The sequence below is a fragment of the Tachysurus fulvidraco genome, unplaced genomic scaffold, assembly GCF_022655615.1.
Source record: "Tachysurus fulvidraco isolate hzauxx_2018 unplaced genomic scaffold, HZAU_PFXX_2.0 HiC_scaffold_51_np12, whole genome shotgun sequence".
Classification (NCBI taxonomy): domain Eukaryota; kingdom Metazoa; phylum Chordata; class Actinopteri; order Siluriformes; family Bagridae; genus Tachysurus; species Tachysurus fulvidraco.
Window position 1 is genome coordinate 255,379 of NW_025927271.1, and position 26,489 is coordinate 281,867.

Below are 26,489 nucleotides of genomic sequence, written 5' to 3' on the forward strand. Positions count from 1 at the left end.
TGAGTTTAGATGATAATGTTTACAGTTTAAAGTCCAGACCAATACTCGAGTCCAATGCAATTATTAAATCCCCAATTCCACATTGCAAGGACATGACAAAGCAAACTGGAATGCTGTCTATAGGCCTGCTGTCCTCAATGCCTCCACGAGGCCATAGCAATAGCAGTAACCTTATCAACACTCAGATCCAATGTCAAAAGAAAATAGAATTAATCCACAGGTGTCCACAAATGAAGACACAATGATTCCTCCAGCAGATATTTGCCACTAACATGCTTCACACAATACAGTGAGGTTTTTGGTTCTTGCCAGTTCCAACAAAAAAATCCTTTAGTAGAGCAAAAACTCAAAGAATTCTGCACAAAAGGATTTTAGATGCCATATATGAGAAAGAAGACAAACACATGGTTCTCCTCTCCCAAACAAATCTGCCTTACTCTATGCTAACAGCATATATGCTCCATTTTTTTACTATCAAATATTTATAGTCAACAACCAAGAACTTTCCTGCATTCATAAATACAAATATTTGCAGACTCAAATGTACTTTTTGATTGTACTACAAGAAGCATCAAACCATTTATGTACGTTAACATTTGCGTTCCCCAGAGCAGCACAATTCTCTCCAGAAGGGTCCTTCTTTTGTCCAGTTATCAGGCTCATTTGGTCCCTCTGGAGCACTAAACCAGAACCTACATACATAAGACATAAAAACTGTAATAAGTTTCTTAAATATTGAATTTATTTTATTCATAAGTGAGTATATACATTGCTGGAGCTTTGTAAAAGTAAAATCAGTTTAGTGTGAAGACAAGAAGAGGTTAATGAGAAATAGTGTGTGTGAGTGAACACTGTCCTTACGTTACACCAGTCTCCTTTAAGGGCTGGTTGTTCACCCACATCCACTGACCCTCAGTCTCCAAGTCATTCAAGCCAATCCAATGTGTTTCTCCATGATTAATGATAATGAAAAATGATTCAATTATTAGATTAAATTATAAAGAGAAGCTCTACACTCACCTGTTCAGTTTGGCTGGTTATAATCACCAGGTGACCTCCTTTCTCCACACAGTAATCTCGTCTCTGTGTCCATTTCAGTTTATCAGTGGAGAAGTAGTAACACTTTAAACCAAGAGACTTCCATCCTTCCTCACAAAGTGTGCAGGTTTGTTTTGCTTTTTTGAAAAGTTAAAAAAAGATCAGTTATAAAATTAGATTATATAATAACTACATAACAAATTTTACAGTTATGTGAAACATCTTGTTTCTATTTAAAATATACTATCAGGAGCTACTGGGACACTTCCCTGACAGACCACCAGAGGGGGTGCTGGTGGCTGTTTAACCATAGGTGACATGTGTGATCTGAGTTTGTTGACAGTACAGTGTATTACAGTAAAGTTATTGCTTTTTTTATATTATGAAAAATCATAAAAATTAAACAAAAAGACTTTTCCACAAAATAAGTGTTTTAGTATATGTATTAGGACATCAGTGATGTGTGATCTGAGTTTGGTGACAGTACAGTGTATTACAGTAAAGTTATTGAATATAATTTCCATAATAGTCAATTTATTGATTTTTTTTAAATTATGAAAAATCATAATTCAACAAAAAGACATTTCCAAAAAAATAAGTGTTTTAGTACATGTATTAGGACATCAGTGATGTGTGATCTGAGTTTTATGACAGTACAGTGTACAACAGTAAAGTTATTGACTGTTTTTATAGTATTCGCTTTTCGGGTTTTGCACTTTGCAGACGGTCCCTTGGAATCTGTTTCTCAGTTGTCTGCACATAGAGTCTTGTGTATTTTGTCCACCGCGGAGGAAAGCCGATTTTGAGAACAATTTGGTTTTAGCTGCCTCTCTACATTACTAAGGTAAAAAAGAGGTGTTATTTGTGTAGTTACACACTTTAGTTCAGGAGCTATTGACTCGGGAAACTAGAATCTGTGAATATGAGGCCAACTTTATTTAAGTATAGGTTTTTAAAGTTTGTAGACATTTAAATAAAGAAAGACTACTTTACAGACCCTGTAATTTGTACATAAATGAAAGAAGATGAATAAGATATAATTGAATAAGTGACATGTATGTTGATTGTGAATAAATGTCCAGAGAAATGTGGTCAGAACATGTGCAGCTCTGAGAGGAATTTTACTGCAACAGCAGCGTGACTGATCTCCAGGTAATACCTGCATTAATACCTGCATTAATACCTGCAGTAACACCTGTACATGTTAGTCTAGCCGGTCTCATGCTGACCGCTGCTACTCTTATCTGCATTGTGTTCAAAGAAGGCTCAGGACGCTTTCACTCAGTTCACCAGAGAGGGTTTATTAACAGTCTTGCCCACCAATCAACACTCCTGTGGATTAATGTCAATAAAGAAAATAAATCACTCGTGGGCACCTCGTGACAAAGCATTCCTCTCTCCAGAATATGCAATGCAGACTGAAGAGGTGCGCATGCTCAATGGAAAATGCCGTCCGCGTAAACCCAAGAGTCTCAAAATAAAAGTCTCTTAACAGCAAACACTAAAATGAATACTTAATACCCAAAGAAAGAAAATAGTAATAATAAAACAGTAAAAATAATACAGTAATATAATAAGGGTTTTTGTGAAAAAGAAAATAATGTATTGCATTTATAACTCATTACATTAGGAATCAAATTCTATACTATATCACATTAATTAATGTATGCCATAAGATTCAAAATGTATAGAAATTCGACAAAAAATAATATTAAATGTTTTGTAGATTTGACAAAATCGATCATTACTGCCATCTATTGGCCAATCGATGAACAGAAAATGAACAGCTGAAGTGAATTTCAGGTTAAAGAGTCATGGCTTAATGCTGTTTTAACCTGACCAACATGTTATTGCCTTATTGAAGCTCAATCAAATACAATACTGCATTAAATACTGCAGTTTATGGCTGTTCTTATGAATGTATGAATGAAACCATATGTTTTATTATCCATCCTTTGTTACCCTCCTAAACACAATATGACTAACCTGGAACTGGAATGCTGACATAGTGCAAGTCATCATCTTTTAAAACAAAAACAAAACCATACATCATATTTTTAAGATCTATATTTTTATTAATTCTTATTGCTTTCTAAAGGTTATTCAAAGCAACTTAACATTACAAAGTACATAGTAAATGTTCATAGATATGGAAAACTATACATTGATATTATGTTGAGATGCTAGTAAAGGAGCGAACTGTTTATCTAGGCAGCAATAACACCTTAATTAGTAAACTGGAATTCATTACGTCTCACTAGCTTGAGTAATCAAAGAGTTGGCATTTTGTTCCACCATGAAATATGAAGACATGTGTAAAGTTTGCTATACAATATCTATGACAACTATAAGGTAAAATAAACCTATTGTAAGTTGTGTACACGTTAAAAACAAACTATAGGTAAACTTAACTTAGCTGTTTTACAATATCAAATATTCAGATTCAACAACCAAGAATTGTCCTCTGTTGATAAAATTATTTGCAGGCATAAATGTAAGTAAAAAGAAAAGTCTTTTACTTTTCACAGATGAACTTTTTGATTCTACTACAAGAAACATCAAACCATTTATCTGTTTCACCATAATTATGACCCAGAGTAGCACAGTTCTCTCCAGAAGGGTCCTCCTCTTTCCAGTTATCAGGCTCACCAGGTGTCCCGGGAGCGCTATACCAGAATCTTTATAGAATAAAATCAGTTTAATATAATGTTTCTTTAACAATTCTTTTATTTCATGTAAAAACGTATATGTATTACTGGAGCTTTGTAAAATGAGTTTATAGTTTATGTGACTGAACACTGTCCTTACGTTACACCTGTCTCCTTTAAGGTCTGGTTGTTCACCCACATCCACTGTCCTTCAGTCTCCAAGTCATGTAAACCAATCCAGTGTATTTCTTCAATTTGTGAAACTACAAAATTCTAATTTAGAAAATAACATCACATAAAGCTTATAACTATAATAAGTTCAAGTGAAATAGATACGAAAAATTAAATTTTTATCTGAAAAACTGGAAATAAAAGAAGCTCTACACTTAAAACCTGTTCAGTTTGGCTGGTTATAATCACCAGATGGCCTCCTTTCTCCACACAGTAATCTCGACTCTGTGTCCAGTTCAGTTTATTAGTGGAGAAGTAGTAACACTTTAAACCAAGAGACTTCCATCCTTCCTCACATTGTCCATTGTTTTTATTTGCTTTTTTTCCAAGACGAGATGAAAACAATTAGTTATGAAATCAGACTTTGGTTAATATATTTGCATACTCTATAAAACATGCCTTCGCTTTGGATATTTTTGTTCTTATGTCTATAACATTATCATGGGTAATATATTACAAATATACATGATGCATTTTTTTTCTTTATTTATTTGAAAGGGACAATGCACATCAATCAACATTTTTTTGCTTACACTCAAAATATAAATGTCCCAGAATTAGCTGAAGAGCTATTTTTCATATGCAGTCCCATCTACATTGATATGATGTATTTCTATAACAAAATACTGATGCCACAAATTAATATGCTACAAATAATTTAATTTTTTTCTGATTGGCTGATAAGTGTCAGGCTTGACTAAGAACTGAGACGCGTTTGATTCCTGCCCGGTTCCATAGAGAGTCCGGTTCACAGCGGTGCGGACTGATACATTTTGGGCGCTGCGGCTTATTAAATATATGATAAATAGTCAAAAAGTGTTTCTGCATGAGAAATACAATGTGTGGTGGGAGAGCGTGACAAAAGACAAAAAAAGTGACTGTCACTCTCAATTTGTGACACTTCAGAGCCCTGAGTCAGGCAAGTACCATTCTCCTATCAACCGCTAAACCCAGAGAAGTGTTATTTGTCACTTGAGAGAACTTGTCTTTACTGCACTAGAGTCCAGTTGTGACACCACTGCATCCAATGCTTTGCATTGCTCTTGGTGATGTAAGGCTTGGTTGCAGCAGTTTATACATTAAAACACTGTCTACGCACTGTTGTTGAGCGGATCTGAAGGCCACACGAAGATTGGAGGTCTGTGGCTATTGACTCTGCAGAAAGCTGGCGAGCTCTGTGCATTCTTTCACAAATGTTTGCATGCCTAGGTGCTTAAATTTATGTACAGTACATATGACCATGGAAGTGATTGGAATACCTGAATTCAGTTATTTGGAAGGGTGTACCAAAACCTTTGGCAACATAGTTTATCTATCTATCTATTGTGATGGGAGAATCTTACCACTGCATGCAGCGAGATCTTCCTGAACTTGCTGATGCTTCACCTTCAGTTCTTCATACAGTTTTTCTATCTCTAATGAGAATAAATAAATAAATAAATAAATAAATAAATAAATATTAATAACAAAGGGGCAATTACTAGAATTACTATTAGAAGGCAAGAAGCACAAAACTGTTCTTTTACTGCAGCTACAGCAAACTATTAAAGGAAACAGGAAGCTTTTATAAACACTTACCCTTGGCTTCATGTTCCTGCGTCATCAATGTTTCAGTAATATTAGAATACTGCTCACTTAATATCTCATATGAAACCACTTTGTTGTGATCTGTTGAAGAAAAATACTCAGGGTTAAATTAATTCACAGAGCAATAAAAACTAAATGTATAATTAATTAAGTAAATAAATGTAAGTTTTTCGTGTTAGGATGAATTCATCTCACTTGATGGATCGAAGGAGACACTTTATTAGGATATGATAAGCTAAAAAAATTAACACTTACAAAGGATCCCTACAACACAGCGTGTTAATAAAAACACCAAGTATTAGGAGACCAAAAGCAAATCTGAAGATCTTTCCTGGTTTCTTCTTGTCTTTCAGCTCAGTGCGGTCAGAGATATCTGAGAGAAAAGTGTTAGTTATTTCATACATCTTTGCACTATAGATAAAGTCATTTCCAGACCTAATGCCATGCACAGTTACAGTATTTTAAAAAGTTCAAATATTTTAGGAACTTGTTCCCCAAAAAGAAAAATAGCAACCCAAATAGTTTTACTTCTCTAACTTCATAACACAGGAAAACAAAGAAAAGGAACCTGCCCCCAAAAATGAAGTCAGGTTTACATACAGTACATTTACCTGTTTTACAATATACCAATAGTTTTTTCTGTCCTTTTGTGTGTGTGTGTCACTCCTTGTTCCTTTATAAAAAAAATAAATAAATAAAAAATCCTAACCCTAAATAACTCTGATTAGAGGAGAACTAAATACTGTCGTTCTGGCAGGTTCTCTTACATTTACACAGGAAATGTGGAGATAATCATTATAATGATTTTATGTTATGAGGTGTAAATGTATTTTTTTGTTGTCATTTCATAACCTCATTAGTTCTTCTCAGTATCAGTATTTAATCATCAAAAGAAACACATACCTGAATTTTTCAGCTCTGAGCGACAGTCTTCTGTATTCACATGAACATCATCCTCTGTGTCTGATAATGAAGAGTGAACCTGTTACGGGTCGCCGTGCCGCGAACGGCACAGAAGTCAAAGTGACCACTAGGGGATGACCCAGAAACAAGCTTCAATTCAGCTTTAAAGCATCAAATCCTCCAAAAACACGAAAAAAACTATTTACCTATTAAAGTTTATACACTCAATATTTTTTTAAGCCCACACACAAAGCATAATATGATTCACAGCCTTCATACTATTAGAAAAAAGTTTTGGACAAAACTGACCTAGGTGGCATTAGACCAGTTTTTCCCTTACTTTTAGACGCGTCTCTTTATTCACTGGGGTAATATATTCCAAAACAAATAGTCCACAAAAATCCACACAGGTCCAAGGAATTGAAATCTGTAAGCCTTTTAATATGCGCAAATATTTATATTAATAACGCAAATATTCCATTAGTGTTCTGAAAACTGGAAACAGTAGTGCGCCATCATCTCGTTTTGCCGCTCTAACTTCTCATTGGGATATTCAAAAATTCTAAGTCTATGTCATATTTATAGCCCAGGTCCTAACGAATCAAACAAGCGCTCATTTGAGCCAATCGGTGCTTGTATGGCAGAGATAGACGGCTGAGAATCCAATGATGGCATGACCTCATTTTTTGGGAACCCGCGTTTTTCTGACAATTACTCCTTCCAATAGCAATGAAATGGGCTGGGACCTATACAGCTGTTTAGCCAATAAGCAGACGATTCCAACGGTATGCGGCATGCCGTATGTTCTTTGCCTGTGTCTGCGTGAACGAGCTGCGCAGAAGAATTCTTGCGTAATCCTTGAACTTTTGTCCGTCTCACAGCTCAGGGTGTCAGGTTACAGGCCTGTTTTCACACCAGATAGAGAGAGAGTCTAGGCTTATTTATGGCCTTTCAGACTGAGCCTGCAGCCTTTTAATTCAAAGTTATACAGTAAACAAGTACACAAATACGCTGCACCAGACGACCATGTCCGTAGAAAAATATTCATATAAAATCCATTTTTGGGTCTTTTGACTTGTATTTTTTTTGGTGAAAGCCAAGACATGTGGCTATGACTCTCAGTTGTTATTTGGTCCCTAGCATTTTCCAGAAAAAATAAGATTAATCAGTTTATCAGGTAAACAACCCAGGCGGAAATGAAAACCTTCCATTCTAGCCTCTGTAACTTTGTGCCAGTAAGGCCTAGAATCAATCTGAAACTAGAGAATCTCTTCTTTCCAATGAGATCAGGCTCACCCCTGTGTGCCAAAGTATGAGGGAGCTGTACCACCTTTTGTTGGGCAAGTCATGTAGGCGAAAAACGTGCAATAGGGGGCGAGATCCACTTGTTCAAGTAAGCGATATTAAGCATAATAATCAAAAATGTATTTAAATAATTTAACATGTATAAACATTTCAGATATCTACCTTTTGGAGAATGATAGTTTTCACTATCGTCCATTTTGTAGAATTCAAAACTCATATCTTCATAGACAGATGGCACTTCTGAACCTCACTATTGTTTCACTACAAATGAAACAAGTGACTTCTGCTTGCTAGTGAAAAACTCGGGGTAACCCGAGTTTTTAAATCTCTGTGAAAAAAGGGAATAATTTCTGATACAAACTTCCTGAAAACGAGTTTTGGGTCGATGGGTTTGACTACATTGTGTTTATTACAACAGACCCTGGTGTGAAATGTTTCAACTGTGGAGGCACAGGGGGCTTGGTCCGTGCATGTCCAGAAAAGCTGAAGAAGAATGGGGCAACAAACAGGTACACTGAACGGGCCAAGGCCAATTGGCAACAGGGATTCTGGATGAGATGGGGCCCCTGTGTCCACTCCCCCCGAGGCTGAGTCCGTTGCAAATGACCCTCCTGAGGCCCATAGCTGTAGGTCCTGTTATGACCATCCCCCCAGTGGTCGTGGCTAGGCATAGTGTAGACAACCCTACTGCTGCTGTGGCTAAACCAAAGGTGGCAATGCAGGAAAAACTGAGCCTGTGATTAATGGAAAAGGTATGGGCGAAACAATACTCGTGCTCCACAAACAAGGAAACCAGGTGAAGGAACCGAAGAGAGCTTTAACACAGAAACGATTCTGCTTCCATCTCAACAGTGATACTGACGTTGAGATGAAAGCAGAACTGGTTTTTAAAATCCCAATGAAGAAAATAAAAAGGTCTAAAAGTAAAGGTAATAAGCAGGCAAAAAACACTGAGTCAGAGGTGGAAGAAGACAGTGATGATTGTTCTACTGAATCCAGTTCGGCACAGGTTTTACAACTTGATGAAAAAGAGGTGGTCTACATAGCTGCAGACATCTCTAAGTTTTTAAAGGCAGTAAAAGAGGGAAAAGAGCAGTAAATCTATCTAATAATGAGTGCCAGGGGCGGTTCTAGACCCTTTTTTAGGGTGGCTGCAGCCCCCCTGTGTGTGATCTCAGCCACCCTAAAACTAGAAGTAGAATTTTTATTTTCAAAAATAAAAAATAAAAATTACGTTAAAATGCAGGACGTGTCATCGATGGAAAGAAAATTATTTATCAGATTTTTTTTTTCAGAATTATTTATCTTTGTAGAAGCCAACATTCTGATTTCTGTTATAAGCTTATTATTATTATTATTATTATTATTATTATTATTATTATTATTATTATTAATCTTAGACAAAAATTTATTTTAAAAAATGCAGCCTAGGGCGTTCGAGCCACATGCACCAAATTCGGATATGTCGTAGACCCTGGTCTGAAGTTTGTTGCTTCTATTTTTCTAAGCGATCGGAATTCCGGCATTCCCTGTACGGAAGCTCAAAGTGGCCTTTTTTCCCATAGACTTCCATTATAAACTTTTGAGGTTTATAACTCGGCAAGTTTTCGAGCGATTTACACGGAACCTTTAGGACCTTACTCCGGACAAATTTTTATTCCGGAGTTCCGATGGAATTTTCGGTTTTCCCGTAGTCGACGATCGAACATCCCATACACACACACAATATACATCCAACATTAAGAATTGCATGTACTGTTATATGCAGTATAATAAGTAGAATCCCATAATGACTGCAGTATTGACATGAAATGTCCAAACCCTCAGTAGCCACTTTTTGCCAAAAGTATTGGCACCCCACCGGGTATTCTGGTGACGTCACTCGACACCACATGACGTCACGTGTAGCCCCGCCCCCAAAACAAGCGAAATCAAAAATTTGCACAACATGGACATGTGACATATCAAAACACTCAGCACAATGAGGGAACTGCCCCATGGGTATTCTGGTCACGTCACGTGACGTCACGTGTAGCCCCGCCCCCAAAACATGCGAAATTAAAAATTTGCACAACATGGACATGTGACATATCAAAACACTCAGCACAATGAGGGGAACTGCCCCACGGGTATTCTGGCAACGTCATGTGACGTCACATGTAGCCCCATCCCCAAAACAAGCGAAATCAAAAATTTGCACAACATGGACATGTGACATATCAAAACACTCAGCACAACGAGGGGAACTGCCCCACGGGTATTCTGGTCACGTCACGTGACGTCACGTGAAAATTAAAAATTTGCACAACAGGGACATCTGACATATCAAAACACTCAGCACAATGAGGGGAAGTGCTCCACGGGTATTCTGGTCATGTCACCTGACGTCACGTGTAGCCCCGCCCCCAGAACAAGCGAAATCAAACATTTGCACAACATGGACATGTGACATATCAAAACACTCAGCACAATGAGGGGAACTGCCCCACGGGTATTCTGGTCAAAAAAATCTGAAGCAATTGAGTACTGACTCACAAATGAAACATTTCTAACTCAAGATTGTATTTACCTTTGGAAAATTCTGACTAGTACTCACACTTACAGATTTAGTAAAGCACACACACAAATCATTCAAATAACATTCAAAGACATGCTTGTTTTTTATAGATGGATATACGACGTTTTTTTTAAAACATAAATGCTGAAGAACAGGGAGGAAAGAAAGCTGGAGAAAGTGATAAAGACACTGAGGCAGGAAGAGTGTGCCTTTTGGCTTACTATGTATTCATATAATTCATTCATTCATTCATTTTCTACCGCTTATCCGAACTTCTCGGGTCATCGGGCATCAAGGCAGGATACACCCTGGATGGAGTCCCATCACAACCCATCACAGGGCTTACTGGCTCTCATTCACTCACACAATCACACACTACGGACAATTTTCCAGAGATGCCAATCAACCTACCATGCATGTCTTTAGACCGGGGGAGGAAACCCCCGAGGCACGGGGAGAACATGCAAACTCCACACACACAAGTCAGAGGCAAGAATCGAACCCCCAACCCTGGAGGTGTGAGGCAAACATGCTAACCAGTAAGCCACCGTGCCCCCCCCCCCTCCCCAGTCATATAATATAAAATATAAAACTCTTCTTGTTTTAAATTCTCACTGAGGGCTAAGCCCCTTAAAGATGAAATCCTAGAACCGCCCCTGATGAGTGCAATAAGTCCAATATCCCTTAACATGGTGCTAGGGACCACAGAAAAAGAGCAACATTTTATGAACTGGCGAAACAGTAAAGAGCAGATGTAATTTTCGTGCAATAAATGCAGTGATGCAGGGAACTCTTCGGATTGGGCAAGTGAGTGGAAAGGGCTTGTATTTGTAAGTCATAATACTTCTATTAATTGTAGTGTTGCTTTTACTGTATGCTTTCAGCCTTTTACTCTGCAGTGATGTTGAAGAATAGGGAGACAGCTTAGAGTAAGCATTGCAATTGGTTCCTATATGGAGAATAACGTTATAATTGTAGGAGGAGATTTTAACTGCACTGCAGTCAGCCTAGACAGAAATGCATCTCAGAAATGACTGTGTAAATGAATAGAGACACACAAGCTGAGTGACGTATGGAGAAATTTTCACAGATCACAGAGACATTACACATTGTCACACTGTAAGGAAAACAGTGTCTCACTGGCAAGACTTGATCGATTTTATTGTTTTAAACATTAGCTGAATATTTTTAGGTCAAGTTTTATTTATCCTGTGGGCTTTTCAGATCATTTTATGGTACAGTGCACTTTTAAGAAATGTAATGTAAAGCCATGCAGTGTGTATTGTCTTTTTAATGCGGCACTTTTAGATGATGTTAATTTTAGAGAGTTTTAATTTTAGATGATGTTAATTAATTTTTAGTTTTATGTTTTTTTGGGAAACTTTTAGGCTTCAGAAGCCATGTTTTGCCTCTTTGCAACAGTGGTGGGATGTGGCAAAAGTACAAATTAAAGTATCTCAACAGTACGCTCACAATGTGACTAAGAACATCACCAGATCACTTAGGGCACTAGAAATAGAAGTTGTGGATCTCCGGAGTTTTGGTAGAGTCCACAGGAAATCAAGGCGACATTGAGGCTCTCAAAAGGAAAAAAAGTTGGGTGATTTGTTGGGCATAACAGTACAAGTGGTGCTAGTCCGCTTATGCTTCAAAAGCTTAACAGAGATGGATGCTTCATCGAAGTTCTTCTTTGGTCTTGAGAATAGTAATGGACAGAAAAGGCTTATACATGCTTTGCGAACAGAGTCAGGGGAGCTTGTAACTGAACCTAATAAAATTCGCAGGCAGACAGTCAGCTTTTCCTCAAATCTGTACTAACTGAGCTTACAGCTGTGCAAGAGGCGGAGGAAGTCTTCCTCCAAGATCTTCCTAGGCTAGAGGGTTCAGTGAAAGAGCTTGACAGGGAACTGGCCCTTGAGGAGTTAGAGGCTCCTTCTGGATGACTTGGAAAAAACAACTCTAGACGTTAACTCAGCATCTGGTAAGAGTCTCTACCAACTAAATGTTAAAGAATACAACAAGAAATGTTTGATAGGATAGTATATGCTCGATAGGCTGAATAATGATGTTATGGCGAACTTTGTACAAACCACCGTTAACAAATCCAGAGGTTACACATGAGTGTCCTTTTTGATTACAGAGGGAGATGATTTTTCATGCTTTATCTAACTGGAAATGGTTGCTTTCTCAGCTGTATTATAGGGCAATCAAATCCAATACTGCATTAAATACTGCAGTTTATGGCTGTTCTTATGAACATGCGTCCTATTACTCATCCTCTGTTACCCTCCTGAAGACAATATGACTATATTGGAACTGGAATTCTGACATAGTGCGTCATCATCATCATGTAAAACAATCAAACAAACAAAGAATGAACAAACATTAGATTTTTAAGACATCTAAATGTTTATTAAATCTTAACTGTTTTTAAGGGTTATTAAAGCAACTTAACATTACATAATTATGTACATATTCAGTAAATATTCTTTAATTCTCAATAAGCTATTTTGTGTTTTCATTATAAAGTAAAATAATTAATTTACATATTTTGAATAACTATGTTCCTTAACTCTAATAATAATAACAACAAAAATAACAATAATAATAATAATACAAAGCATATAGAAATCAGAAAATTTTAGAATAGACATGTTTGCAGCATGGTTTTGAAACAACTTGTGAGAACACCATCAGTAATGCCATCAGTAATCAAAACCTTGCTTTCAGGGATACCTAGTTTAATGGTGTTTAATGTCTGGTTATTCCTGGGGTTTGGAAATTTGTTTGTGAGAAGGCTGTCTGCAGCTAATCAAAGGCTAAATGTGGGCTTAGTGCTCTGTGGTATTTAAACAGCATCATTTAAGAGTACATGAGGTTGATAGATTTAGACTTTAAATGTAAGAATGGTGAATTTCTTCGAAAGGTGACATTTTTGCAGCTATGACACTGACCCTCTTCGTGGCGGATCAGCTTTTCTCTTTTTTACCCTTGTGGACACTTTTGTGATGTTCATCTAAAACCCTTTTGTGATATTCATCTAAAACTATATCAGATTAATTATTTTTTTAAAACGTTTTGCATAAATCTGTTAATCAACCTCAGTTCTAATCAAATCTTTAAAATCTTTTTAAAAAAACTACTTTTTATTTACTAATTAATTACTGATGTCACAAATTTGCATAAAATATACACAAAATGACTTATTTTTTATATTTTTTTCTTATTATTTTATTTTAAACTTGATTTTTTTTAACCTTTTATTAAGTCTTGAATATGTCAAAGATTACTAGCAACAATGGCTTTTATAAATTGGTAGTTTTTGTGTTACATTAGATTGTATGTCTCCATATCAGGGATTTTTTCCCTTATTGACTGCCATTATAACCACATTTTTTCAATGCACAGCTGGGAAGAGCAAAAAAGTGGGCCATTGATTTTTACATGGAGTTCTATGGAGTAATTGGTTGTGTGTGTGTGTGTGGGGGGGGGGGGGGGGGGGGGTGGGGGGGGGTGTGGGTGTGTGTGTGTGTGTGTGTGTGTGTGTGTGTGTGTGTGTGTGTGTGTGTGTGTGTGTGTGTGTGTGTGTGTGTGTGAAAAAGAGAGAGAGGATGTGTGTTCAGGCTTTCTAGCAGCATTAACTCAATGTAAAAAAGCCTGTCTAAAAATGGGGAAACGATGCCACCTAATGGACGAAAACGTTCAGAAGTGTCCAGAAGGGGTAATTTGCTCCTGGCTATAGACTGTATTTATTGAATCCACAAATAAATGTCCCATAGAAGTAAAGTAAAGTGACTGGATTAGTTTAAAGATATAATTAAACTCTGAAGCGGAACCTCTGATAAGTCATTAAAACATCTTCATGGTTATAATTGTCCAGTCTAATTGTCTGTGTCATTCAAAGAAATAAACTTATTTAGATTCAGAATAGTAAAACTGTCAGATACTAAAGTTTCTACAAGACAGCAAGAGAAAAGCCTGAAAAATACATTCTCTTATATCACCTAATCTTCTAACCTGCAGGTCTGTAATTCAAGACCATTTAAAAGGTGAAATATTAAAGATAATGTAAAAGATTCCCTCTAGTCCAAAAAGTGGTTAACATGCATGTAAAGTTAAAGCTGCTATTTACACAAATTGGAGTGAAACAGTGGTGTTTTATTTTTCGCAGATAAATTGTTTCTGCTTAAGACAGGAAGCATCAAACCATTTATCTGTGTCAAAGAAATCATGACCCAGAGCAGCACAGTTCTCTCCAGAAGGGTCCTCCTCTTTCCAGTTATCAGGCTCATTTGCTCTCCCAGGTTCACTATACCAGAACCTTCAAGGAATAAAAACTGTAATAAGTTTCTTAAATAATTAATACATTTTATGGAAATAATTAGTATATGCATTGCTGGAACTTGTAAATGAGTTTACAGACTATGTGAGTGAACACTGTCCTTACGTTACACATGTCTCCTTTAAAGGCTTTTTGTTCACCCACATCCACTGACCCTCAGTCTCCAAGTCATTCAAGCCAATCCAGTGTGTTTTTCTACTTTGTGAAACTACAAAATCCTAATTTAGAAACCAAAATACATAACATAACACTTACACCTGTAACCAAATCAAGTGGAATAGAGACCAATAATTAAATTTTATCTACAAATTGTAAAGAGAAGCTCTACACTCACCTGTTCAGTTTGACTGGTTATAATCACCAGGTGACCTCCTTTCTCCACACAGTAATCTCGACTCTGTGCCCAGTTCTTCTTAACAGTCGAGAAGTAGTAACACTTTAAACCAAGAGACTTCCATCCTTTCTCACATTGTCCATTGTTTTTATTTGCTTTTCCCAAGACAAGATGAAAACAATTAGTTATGAATAATATAATTAGTTTGGATAATATATTTGCATACTCTATAAAACATGCCTTCGCTTTGGATATTTTTGTTCATATGGCTATAAAATTATCATGAGTAATATACTACTAATAGCAATGATGCATTTATATGATGTATTGCTACAACAAAATACTGATGCCACAAATTAATATGCTACAAATAATTGAAATGTGCCATTTAAGATGAAAGTAAAGACCAATGAAAATGTGTCCCAAAATCAATCAGTCAATCATCTATCTATCTATCTATCTATCTATCTATCTATCTATCTATCTATCTATCTATCTATCTATCTATCTATCTATCTATCTATCTATCTATCTATCTATCTATCTATCTATCTATCTATCTATCTATCTATCTATCTATCTATCTATCTATCTATACTATAATGTTCTGTTGGGTTGAGACCTGGACTCTGTTCAGGCCAGTCAAGTTCCTCTACACCAAACTCACTCATCCATGTCATGTTGGAACAGAAAGGTGCCATCCCCAAACTCTTCCCACAAAGTTGGTAGCAGGAATTTATAAAATTAAGTGTTCCTTTCCCTGGAACTTTACACTTGGCACAATGTAGTCAACAGGGCTCTCAAGTTTTGAAGACAGGCAAGGGTGACATTTCCAACCCACCCCACCCACCCCCAAGCGACCACCACCACCCCCCCAACCGCTATCAACCGCTAAACGCAGAGAAGTGTTATTTGTCACTTGAGAGAACATGTCTTTAATGCACTAGAGTCCAGTTGTGACGTGCTTTACACCACTGCATCCAACGCTTTGCATTGCTCTTGATGATGTACACCTTGGTTGCAACTGCTAATACATGAAAACATTCTCTACGCACTGTTGTTGAGCTGACCTAAAGGCCACGCGAAGATTGGAGGTCTGTAGCTATTGACTCTGCAGAAATCTGGCGAGCCCTGTGCACCTATTCTTTCACAAATGCTTGCAGAGGCAGTCTGCATGCCTAGGTGCTTGAATTTATGTACATATGACCATGGAAGTGATTGGAACACCTGAATTCAGTGATTTGGAAGGGTGTACCAAAACTTTTGGCAACATAGTTTATCTACCGTATCTATCTATTGTGATGGGAGAATTTTACCACTGCAAGCAGCAAGATCTTCCTGAACTTGCTGATGCTTCACCTTCAGTGCTTCATACAGTTCTTTTATCTCTAATGCAAAAAGAATAATTTGTGATGCAAAAGGGTTTTTAGATAATGAGAATAAACCAGAAAAAAATATTTGAATTATTATTAAGAGGCAAGAAGCACAAAACTGTTGTGTTTTTAATCCACATATATACACTGCAGCTACAGCAAACTATTAAAGGAAACAGGAAGCTCTTATAAACACTTACCCTTGGCTTCATGTTCCTGCATCATCAGTGTTTCAGTAACATTAGAATGCTGCTCACTTAATATCTCATATGAAACCACTTTATTGTGATCTGTTGAAGAAAAATACTCAGAGTTAAATTAATTCACAGAGCAATAAAAACTAAATGTATAATTAATTAAGTAAAGAAATGTAAGTTTTTCATGCTAGGATGAATTCATCTCACTTGATGGATCAAAAGAGTTTACTTTATTATGATTTGTTGATTGAGAACAAAGATAAAGAAGATAAGCACAACTTAACACTTACAAAGGATCCCTACAACACAGAGTGTTAATAAAACACCAAGTATTAGGAGACCAAAAGCAGATCTGAAGATCTTTCCTGGTTTCTTCTTGTCTTTCAGCTCAGTGCGGTCAGAGATATGAGAGAAAAGAGTTGTTATTTCATACATCTTTGTTCCAGAGTCATATCGAGACCCACTGTGAAATAAAACGATTTCTGTTGCTTTTTACATTATTAGTTTGATAAAATATAGATAAATATTAGATTAGATATTTTTAATAGGTTGCATTAGATTTGTCCCATTATAAATATTTATATATAATATTTATATAAAAACTGAATCCGATATCCTGGTTACTCGTTTCCTGGTTACTATTGTTATGTGTGACATAACACTAGTCTGAATTGTTTTGTTGTTGTCATTCACTAACCTCACTAGTTCTCAGTATCAGTATTTAATCATCAAACAAACATACCTGAAGTTTTCAGCTCTGCGTGACAGTCTTCTGTATTTACATAAATGTCTGATAATGAGCAGTGAAAATCTTTTAATTTACAACACTTCATGTAGACGATATCAAACATAACCATCAAACATGTATTTAAATATTTTTATATGTATAAACATTTCAGAAATCTACCTGTTGGAGAGTTGTAGTTTTCACTATTGTCAATTTTGCAGAGATCAAAACTTATATCTTCATAGACGGCTTGCATTTCTGAACCTCACTATTGCTTCACAACACATGGACTGAGTGACTTAAGCATCTCGGTCTCACTCTCAGTTCACACTAGCAAGCAAGTCGTCATTATTGTGGTTTTCTTCTTCCTGAAATTGTGATGCTGATGCTTCAGTCAGTTCTTCACACATTTTTTTTCTCAATGGAAAAAGAGAATAATTTGGTTTGTAGATAATGATGAGAACAAACCAGAAAATAAAGAAGGGTATTTTATAAAATATAAGAAGAACAAAACACAACAACTGAGTTTTTAACCCACATGTAAAGTACAATACAGTACAGTACAGTACAATGCTAACTATTAAAGGAAACAGCAATTGAAACCACTTAGTATAATATTTTTACTCTAATTATTCTTTTATTCTTTTTACTATCGAAGGGATCAAATGATACAGATATTTCACAAAAAATATTCAATATCTATTGTAGGATGGCCAAAATTAGAAGCCGGCATCATTACTGACATCTAACTCTATATCTGATCTCTAACTGTAGGATAATTACCATTTTCGTCCCATTGTTTAACCAGTGCTTCACTTTAGAATCTTAAATTGAACTGTGAAATTGAAAAATTGGTAGTAATTCTACAAAATTATTTAGAATCAGAAAGGAAGTGAGATACAGATAGTATCTCAAGTGCAATAGCAGTGGGAGAGATGTACCTTCCTGAGTGGATGGTGGAAAGTAACACCTCCCCCTCCCAAGAGGCCCCTACTTAAATAAACAGAACTAACTATAACAACCCTTCAGTACTTATATTATTGTTACAACCTGTGATATTGTTTGTGTTCTACTATGTGTGTTTCTGTGCTATGTATTCTGTGCAGGTCAGGCTCCCAGAGTTTCTGGCCTGCCCTTACTTGTCTTGATTAAAATGTGTCTTCTGTTTCATTACTCCGGTGTCCGAACTTTCTGAGGTGAAGTTTCAGATCATTCTCAAATCGACTATAGGTGACCACACACACACACACACAAACAAACACACACAAACACACTTCCGTACTTTTTATTTAGTTTCCACCTTTTTTCCACCCTTTTCACTTGTTTAGAGAAGATGAACAGATGGAAATTTTAAGTAATCCACACACACAATCTACTGATGTTCTAGTGGTGAAGACAAGCTAAAAAATACAACATTTTACAATGTGGCAGAAAAGTGAAACTTTATGGTGTCTGAAAAAGATTTTTTACATAAATTGTGTACATGGTTGTTGACATGTTAAAAATAAACAAATTATATCTCATCCTTGAACCGCCACCTTATTGTGGTGGAGGGGTTTGCATGCCTGAATGATCCTAGGAGCTATGTTGTCTGGGGCTTTCTGCCCCTTGTAGGGTCTCCCAAGGCAAACAGGTCCTAGGTGACAGGCCAGACAAAGAGCGGTTCAAAAACCTCTTATGAAGAAAATTAAAGCAAGGTCTGTGACGTCGCCGGTATGGCATAACCGGGGCCCCACCCTGGAGCCAGGCCCAGGGTTGGGGCTCGCATGCAGCGCCTGGTGGCCGGGTCTTACCCCACGGGGCCTGGCCGGGCTCAGCCCGAAGGAGTGACGTGGGGCCAATCTCCTGTGGGCCCACCACCTGCAGGAGAAACCGCAAGGGGCTGGTGCAATGTGGATTGGGTGGCAGTCGAAGGCGGGAGCCTCGGCAACCCAATCTCCGGACACGGAATCTGACTCTAGGGACATGGGGACTCTAGAATGTCACCTCGCTGGGGGGGAAGGAGCCTGAGCTGGTGCGGGAGGTTGACAGATACCGACTACAGATAGTTGGGCTCACCTCCACGCACGGATTGGGCTCTGGAACCCAACTCCTCGAGAGAGGCTGGACTCTCTACTACTCTGGAGTTGCCCGTGGTGATAGGCGGCGGGCTGGTGTGGGCTTGCTCATAGCCCCCCAGCTCAGCAGGAATGTGTTGGAGTTCACCCCGGTGAACGAGAGGGTCGTTTCCCTGCGTCTTCGGGTCCGGGGAGAGGTCTCTCACTGTTATTTGCGCTTATGGGCCAAATGGCAGTGTAGAGTCCCCGAGCGAGCTTCAGCCTGGGTGGTTGCAGAGGCAAAAAATTCGAAGAAGAAATTCTGGCAAACCGTCCGGCACCTCATGAGGGGGAAGCAGTGCCCTGCGCACACTGTTTACCATGGGAGTGGGAATCTGCTGACTTCGACGTAACATCCTTGGATGGTGGAAGGAGCAGGAGTTTGGTTCGCATTGCCGGCAGTAAGTCAGACTTGTTCTCGGTGCATGTTGGACTCCGGCAGGGCTGCCCTTTGTCACCGGTCCTGTTCATTATTTATATGGACAGGATTTCTAGGTGCAGTCGAGGGCCAGAGGGAGTCTGGTTTGGGGACCACAGGATTTCGTCTCTGCTTTTTGCAGATGATGTTGTCCTGCTGGCTTCCTCAAATCAGGACCTTCAGTGTGCACTGGGATGGTTTGCAGCCGATTGTGAAGTGGCGGGATGAGAATCAGCACCTCCAAGTCCGAGGCCATGGTTCTCAGACACAGAAAAGGGTGGCTTGCCCCCTTCAGGTTGGTGGAGAGCTCCTGCCTCAAGTGGAGGAGTTTAAGTATCTTGGGGTCCTGTTCACGGGTGAGGGAAGGATGGAGCGGGAGATCGACAGGCGGATTGGTGTATCTTCTGCAGTGATGCGGTCGATATACCGATCTGTTGTGGTGAAGAAAGAGCTGAGCCGTAAGGCGAAGCTCTCTATTTACCAGTCGATCTACGTTCCTACCCTCACCTATGGTCATGAGCTTTGGGAGCTTTGGGTCATGACTGAAAGGACAAGGTCCCGGATACAGGTGGCCGAAATGTTTCCTCTGCAGGGTGGCTGGGCGCTCCATTAGAGATAGGGTGAGGAGCTCAGTCAATCCGGAGGAGCTCAGAGTAGAGCCGCTGCTCCTCCACATCGAGAGGGGTCAGCTGAGGTGGCTCGGGCATCTGTTTCAGATGCCTCCTGGATGCCTCCCTGGGGAGGTGTTCCGGGCATGTCCAACTGGGAGGAGGCCTCGGGGAAGACCTAAGACACGCTGGAGGGACTATGTCTCTCGGTTGGCCTGGGAACGCCTCGGTATTCCCCCGGAAGAGCTGGAGGAAGTGTCTGGGGAGAGGGAAGTCTGGGTGTCCCTGCTTAGACTGCTGCCCCATGACCCGGCCCCGGATAAGCGGATGGATATATATATATATATATATATATATATATATATATATATATATATATATATATATATAGTAACACACTCAATATAGATATTACTCTGAGGGGATTCGAGCTGTATTGAGCTGTATTGTTAAATAAAAACTTCATGAAACAAATGATCATTTTATCTTATTTTTTTATCCCACATATGCTCCCAAACATATTCAAAGGAAACCGCAAATACATAGAAATCACCACTGAGTCTTTCTGAAGAAAATAATTTAATTTAATACTTGAAGTATATATGGTTTAGATTGTTATACCACTAACCTGGGGCGGTTCTAGGCCTTTTTTAGGGTGGCTCCAGCCCCCTAAAACTAAAAGTATAATTTTTACTTTCATAAATAAACAATAAAAATTACGTTAAATGCAGGACATGTCGTCGATGGGAAAGAAAATGATTTATTAGTTTAATCCAAGAGCAATTTTTTTACTTTGCTTTTACGCGCGTGCGTTGTAGTCTTTCAAAATTGTGTCACCAGCTGTCTGATTTATTTGAACGGAGAGACACAGGCACACGCAGTCAGAGCTGGAGGCGTTTATCTATAACGTTAATCGGCGGAAAACCGCAAAGACGGCAACCAAAAGCAGTAAAATTTCACTATTCTTATTACCAGAGTTGTAGCACAAACGAAATATTAATGGAAACAATCCATTCAATACTACATCAAAATAACATTTATTGATTTGGTCTTTGTCTTGTGAATATTTTTTAATAGTGACTGCATTCATTGGACACACTGTTTGTAGAGAATGCACACATACATGAACTGATTTGATTCGAGACTGGCATCATTGCATCATGCATAAAATTTTGGTGTCCACTTTTGCCATTTTAAATTATACCTTAACTTTTTGGCTTACTATGTAGTCATATAATATATAATATAAAACTCTTCTTGTTTTATATTCTCACTGAGGGCTAAAACCCCTAAAGATGAAATCCTAGAACCGCCCCTGCCACTAACTGTTAAAAGTACTGTTTGCTACTGCATTAATACTTTTTTAACGTTTCTTGTGTTTTCATTTTTCATCCAGTAATGGCCATTTTTGTATTTCTTTGCCAGACACAAATATATCTTAATAACTAAACGAGTTATAAAATATATATATATATAAAATATGCAGTAAACTTCGTGTTAGCTGTTTTTTAATATAAAATATTTATAGTCAACAACCAAGAACTGTCCTCCATTCATAAAAACAAATATTTGCAGACACAAATGTAAGTGAAATGTCTTTTAATTTTCACAGATGTACTTTTTGATTGTACTACAAGAAGCATCAAACCAGTTATGTGTGTTAACATTTGCATTCCCCAGAGTAGCACAATTCTCTCCAGAAGGGTCCTCCTCTTTCCAGTTATCAGGCTCATTTGGTCCTTCTGGAGCACTAAACCAGAACCTACATACATAAGACATAAAAACTGTAATAAGTTTCTTAAATATTTAATTTATTTTCTGCATAAATAAGTATATACATTGCTGTAGGTTTGTAATAGTAAAATGAGTTTAGTGTGAAGAAAAGAAGAGGTTAATGAGAAATAGTGTGTGTGAGTGAACACTGTCATTACGTTACACCCGTCTCGTTTAAGGGCTGGTTGTTCACCCACATCCACTGACCCTCAGTCTCCAAGTCATTCAATCCAATCCAGTGTGTTTCTCCAATTTGTGAAATTAAAAAGCTCTAATGTAGAAAACAATTATATTAAATAAATAAATTATTAGATTAAATTATAAAGAGAAGCTCTACACTCACCTGTTCAGTTTGGCTGGTTATAATCACCAGGTGACCTCCTTTCTCCACACAGTAATCTCGACTCTGTGTCCATTTCAGTTTATGAGTGGAGAAGTAGTAACACTTTAAACCAAGAGACTTCCATCCTTCCTCACAAAGTGTACAGGTTTGTTTTGCTTTTTGAACAGTTAAAAAAAGATCATTTATGAAATTAGATTATATAATAACTACATAACAAATTTTACAGTTATGTGAAACATCTTGTTTCTATTTAAAACATACTATCAGGAGCTACTGGGACACTTCCCTGACAGACCACCAGAGGGGGTGCTGGTGGCTGTTTAACCATAGGTGTTCCCCAGGTGTGTTGTACTGCTGTGTCACTTCTTCTCCATTTAGCCTGATGTTTTGTCATATATATTTGACTGCATTGTGATCTCGGGTATCCATGTTATTGTTAACTTATGTTTCATTTGTTTTGAATCATGGTCAAGTCGTGTTGTTGTGCTAGTTTTATTTTAAATTAATAAAGCTGTGTCAGGGTTTTATCCTGTGTGTGGGTTTGATTTTCTGAAAATTCAGCCTATAACTTGGAGATCCGGGTTCGATCCCTGCTTCAGGTGGCATCTTCACTTCTGCTGCACAAACACTACACTTTACACAATTTGATACATGATTTATTATATAAGAAAAATAAAAATAAAAATAATGCAAGATCACATGCATTAAGGCTTAAAATAACTGCCCCTTGGAGTAAGTACCACCAGGATAAAGCCTTACCATTGCATGCAGAGAGACGTTCATGAGCTTGCTGGTATTTTGCCTTCAGCATCCCAATCAGTTTCTCTGTCTCTAAAACAAAACAAAAAATATTTTGATGCAAATGTTTTTTGATGATGGGAGTAAACAGACGGGGAAAACAGACTAAACTTCCCACTGCATGCAGAAACAAACTCATGATGCTTTGTATTAATTTCTTCATTTCTATACAATCTTTCTGTCTCTAAAACAAAAGAGAAGTGCTTCTAATGAAGGATTCGAGTAAACTAGAGGAAAGGACTAGTCTTATCATTGCAGGCAGGGATGCGCTCCTGATGTTTCACACATTTGTATTCAATATCATTTAATACATTATAAAGTTGAACATAATTAAATCACACATGAACCACAATATAACCACTAGTTGGCATATATATTATTTATTATATATAGTTATTATTATTCCCTTAATAATAAAAACTGCATGTTGTGTTTATTTGTGTTATCTTTGACTAATATTTAAGATTTGTTTGATGATCTGAAACATTAAAGTGTAAAAAAATCAGGAAGGGGCCAACACTTTTTTTTCACACCACTGTATCTATCTACCTATAATGAGGGTGAGAATCTTACCACTGCGTGCTGCGAGATTCTCCTGAACTTGCTGATGCTCCACCTTCAGTGCTTCATACAGTTTTTCTATCTCTTAGTCAAAGATAATAATTTTTGATGCAAAAGGGATTTTAGATAATGAGAATAAACCAGAAAAAAAATTATAAGAGGGGCAATTACTAGAATTATTATTACAAAATAAGAAGCACAAAACTGGTGGGTTTTTAACCCACATATACACTGCAGCCACTGCAAACTATTAAAAGAAACAGGAAGCTCTAACACTTACCCTTGGCTTCATGTTCCTGTGTCATCAGTGTTTCAGTAACATTAGAATACTGCTCACTTAATATCTCATATGAAACCACTTTATTGTGATCTGTTGAAGAAAAATTCTCAGGGTTAAACTTATTTACAGTACACTAAAAAGTAAGTGTATAATTAATTAAGTAAAGAAATGTACGTTTTTCATGCTAGGATGAATTCATCTCATTTGATGGATAAAAGGAGACACTTTATTATGATTTCTTGATTGAGAACAAAGATAAAGCTGATAAGCACAACTTAACACTTACAAAGGATCCCTACAACACAGAGTGTTAATAAAACACCAAGTATTAGGAGGAGACCAAAAGCATATCTGAAGATCTTTCCTGGATTCTTCTTGTCTTTCAGCTCAGTGCGGTCAGACATATCTGAGAGAAAAGGGTTTGTTATTTCATATATCTTTGTACTAGAGTCAGATTGAGACCCACTGTGTTATGGAGTTAAATTAAAAAAATAAATAAAATGATTTCTGTTGCTTTTTCCAATATTAGTTTGATAAAATATAGATAAATATTTGATTAGATATTTTTAATAAGTTACATTAAATTTGTCCCATTACAAATATTTATATATATTAGGTTAATATTTATATATATAGGTTACTCGTTACCTGGTTACTAGTGTTATGTGCGACATAACACTATTCTGAATTGTTTTTTTTTTTATGTTGTTGTTGTCGTCATTCACTAACCTTACTAGTTCTCAGTATCAGTATTTAATCACCAAACAAACACATACCTGAATTTTTCAGCTCTGCGCGACAGTCTTCTGTATTCACATAAATATCATCCTCTATGTCTGATAATGAGCAGTGAAAATCTTGTCATTTACAACACTTCATGTAAACGATACCAAACATAACCATCAAACATGTATTTAAATATTTTTACATGTATAAACATTTCAGAAATCTACCTGTTGGAGAGTGATAGTTTTCAGTACCGTCCATTTTGCAGAGCTTAAAACTTATATCTTTATAGACAGCTTGTATTTCTGAACCTTGCTATTTCTTCACAACACATGAAATGAGTGACTTCTGCTTGCTAGTGTGATCTCAGGTTAAGCCTCTTGGTCTCAGCCTCAGTTCACACTAGCAAGCAGAATTCATTTGTGTGATTTTCTTCTTCCTGAACTTGCTGATGATCCACCTTCTGTTATTCATACAGTTTTTCAATCTCTATGCCAAAAGATAATCATTTCTGATAAAAGGGTTAATATGACAATAAACCAGGAAAAACTGAGGCACACAAACCTCAAATCTAGTTTTCCTGGTGTTACTCCTAAACAGAAAGACACCAAGAGAACAGGAAAAGACCACTTTACAGACCCTGTCATTTCATTCCATCCTGTAAGTTTTATTTTTCATCCTGTACCCTTTTTATATGTACAAACAAAACTGCATGAAAAGGTTATATTAAGCTTTAAAAAATCAAATGCATTTACAAACAAGGAAATAAGCAAACACAGTATTATACTGAATCAATAGTAAACTTAAATATATCATATACTGTACAATATGATGTGTGTGATATTAAAGAAGTTGATAAGCTTAATACAGGGCTCTCAAGAGTCACACATTGAGAGTGACAGTCATGCATCTTTTCTCATGCTCTCCCGCCATACATTGTATTTCTCACGCAGAACATTTTTTTGACTATTTATCATATATTTAATATGCCGCAGCGCCCAAAATGTATCTGTCCGCACCACTGTCTCTATAGAACCAGGCAGGAACCAAGCGCGTCTCCCCTGGAGTTCTTAGTCGAGCCTAACGTGTATCAGACAATCAAAAAAAAAGAGGCTACACAACAGCCAATCAGAAAATAGCACTATTGTATCTGGGTAAGATTTAACACAACAACCATTGGGAAAAAAAAAAAAGCATATTCATTAGAGAGAGTATTTTCGATGGTCGGTTTGAACAAAACCTCAACACGAAACAGCTTGTCTCTGGACGGGACATTGTCCTCAATCATGACCCTAAAATTCGCTTGGCCGAACTGTTTTAAATGGGAGCAACATTACAAATGATAAAGGAGTCCAAAAAGGCAATAAACACTCACAATAAACACCACCAGTCATAATCTCTCTCTCTCTCTCTCTCTCTCTCTCTCTCTCTCTCTCTCTCTCTCTCTCTCTCTCTCTCTCTCTCTCTCTCTCTCTCTGTCTCTCTCTCTCACACACACACACACACACACACACACACACACACACACACACACACACACACACACACACACACACACACACACACTCAAAATAATAAATCCTGTCAGGTTAGCTCTTGTTAGTTAGATAGTTTTTAATTAGCAGTAAAATTGTGTGCATGTAT

The 26,489-nt window shown here is 37.4% G+C and overlaps 3 protein-coding genes across 6 annotated transcripts in view; 1 reads left to right on the plus strand and 2 right to left on the minus strand.

Moving 5' to 3' along the window:
- The window catches only part of LOC113662816 (C-type lectin domain family 4 member A-like), a 29,850-nt gene extending 21,852 nt beyond the window's left edge, over positions 1-7,998 (minus strand). The window contains exon 1 of the mRNA XM_047809813.1: positions 7,875-7,998. Coding sequence (XP_047665769.1) covers positions 7,875-7,929 — 55 coding nt within the window. The 5' untranslated portion in view covers positions 7,930-7,998. The remainder of the gene's footprint in view (positions 1-7,874) is intronic.
- Positions 1-26,489, plus strand: part of LOC113662805 (C-type lectin domain family 6 member A-like) — a 229,774-nt gene that overhangs the window by 102,310 nt on the left and 100,975 nt on the right. The gene's annotated exons all lie outside the window — the stretch shown is intronic.
- Positions 481-25,372, minus strand: LOC113640485 (C-type lectin domain family 6 member A-like). 4 transcript variants are annotated; one of them, XM_047809815.1, is made up of 9 exons: positions 25,073-25,351; positions 24,896-24,955; positions 24,406-24,525; positions 24,120-24,209; positions 23,852-23,923; positions 23,240-23,311; positions 22,481-22,635; positions 22,296-22,408; positions 481-692 (listed from the first exon to the last, which is right to left on the minus strand). In XM_047809815.1, the coding sequence occupies exons 1-9, from the start codon at positions 25,104-25,106 to the stop codon at positions 590-592; spliced, it is 819 nt and encodes a 272-aa protein (XP_047665771.1). In that variant the 5' UTR covers positions 25,107-25,351; the 3' UTR covers positions 481-589. The 4 variants fall into 4 exon arrangements, with proteins under 4 accessions (XP_047665771.1, XP_047665772.1, XP_047665773.1 ...); XM_047809814.1 differs by lacking the exon at positions 481-692 and adding an exon at positions 21,942-22,126 and having other exon boundaries at positions 25,073-25,346; XM_047809816.1 differs by lacking the exons at positions 481-692; positions 22,296-22,408; positions 22,481-22,635; ... (1 more) ...; positions 23,852-23,923; positions 24,120-24,209 and adding exons at positions 13,822-14,590; positions 14,717-14,829; positions 14,946-15,100; positions 16,262-16,333; positions 16,519-16,608 and having other exon boundaries at positions 25,073-25,372.

Coding starts and splice junctions, on each gene's coding strand:
- LOC113640485 (XM_047809814.1), bottom strand. CDS start 25,106: ATGGACGGTACTGAAAACTATCACTCTCCAACAG. Junction 23,924..24,119: donor ACAGGAACATGAAGCCAAGG/GTAAGTGTTAGA, acceptor TCTTTGACTAAG/AGATAGAAAAACTGTATGAA. Junction 22,409..22,480: donor TAACCAGCCAAACTGAACAG/GTGAGTGTAGAG, acceptor TTTCTACATTAG/AGCTTTTTAATTTCACAAAT.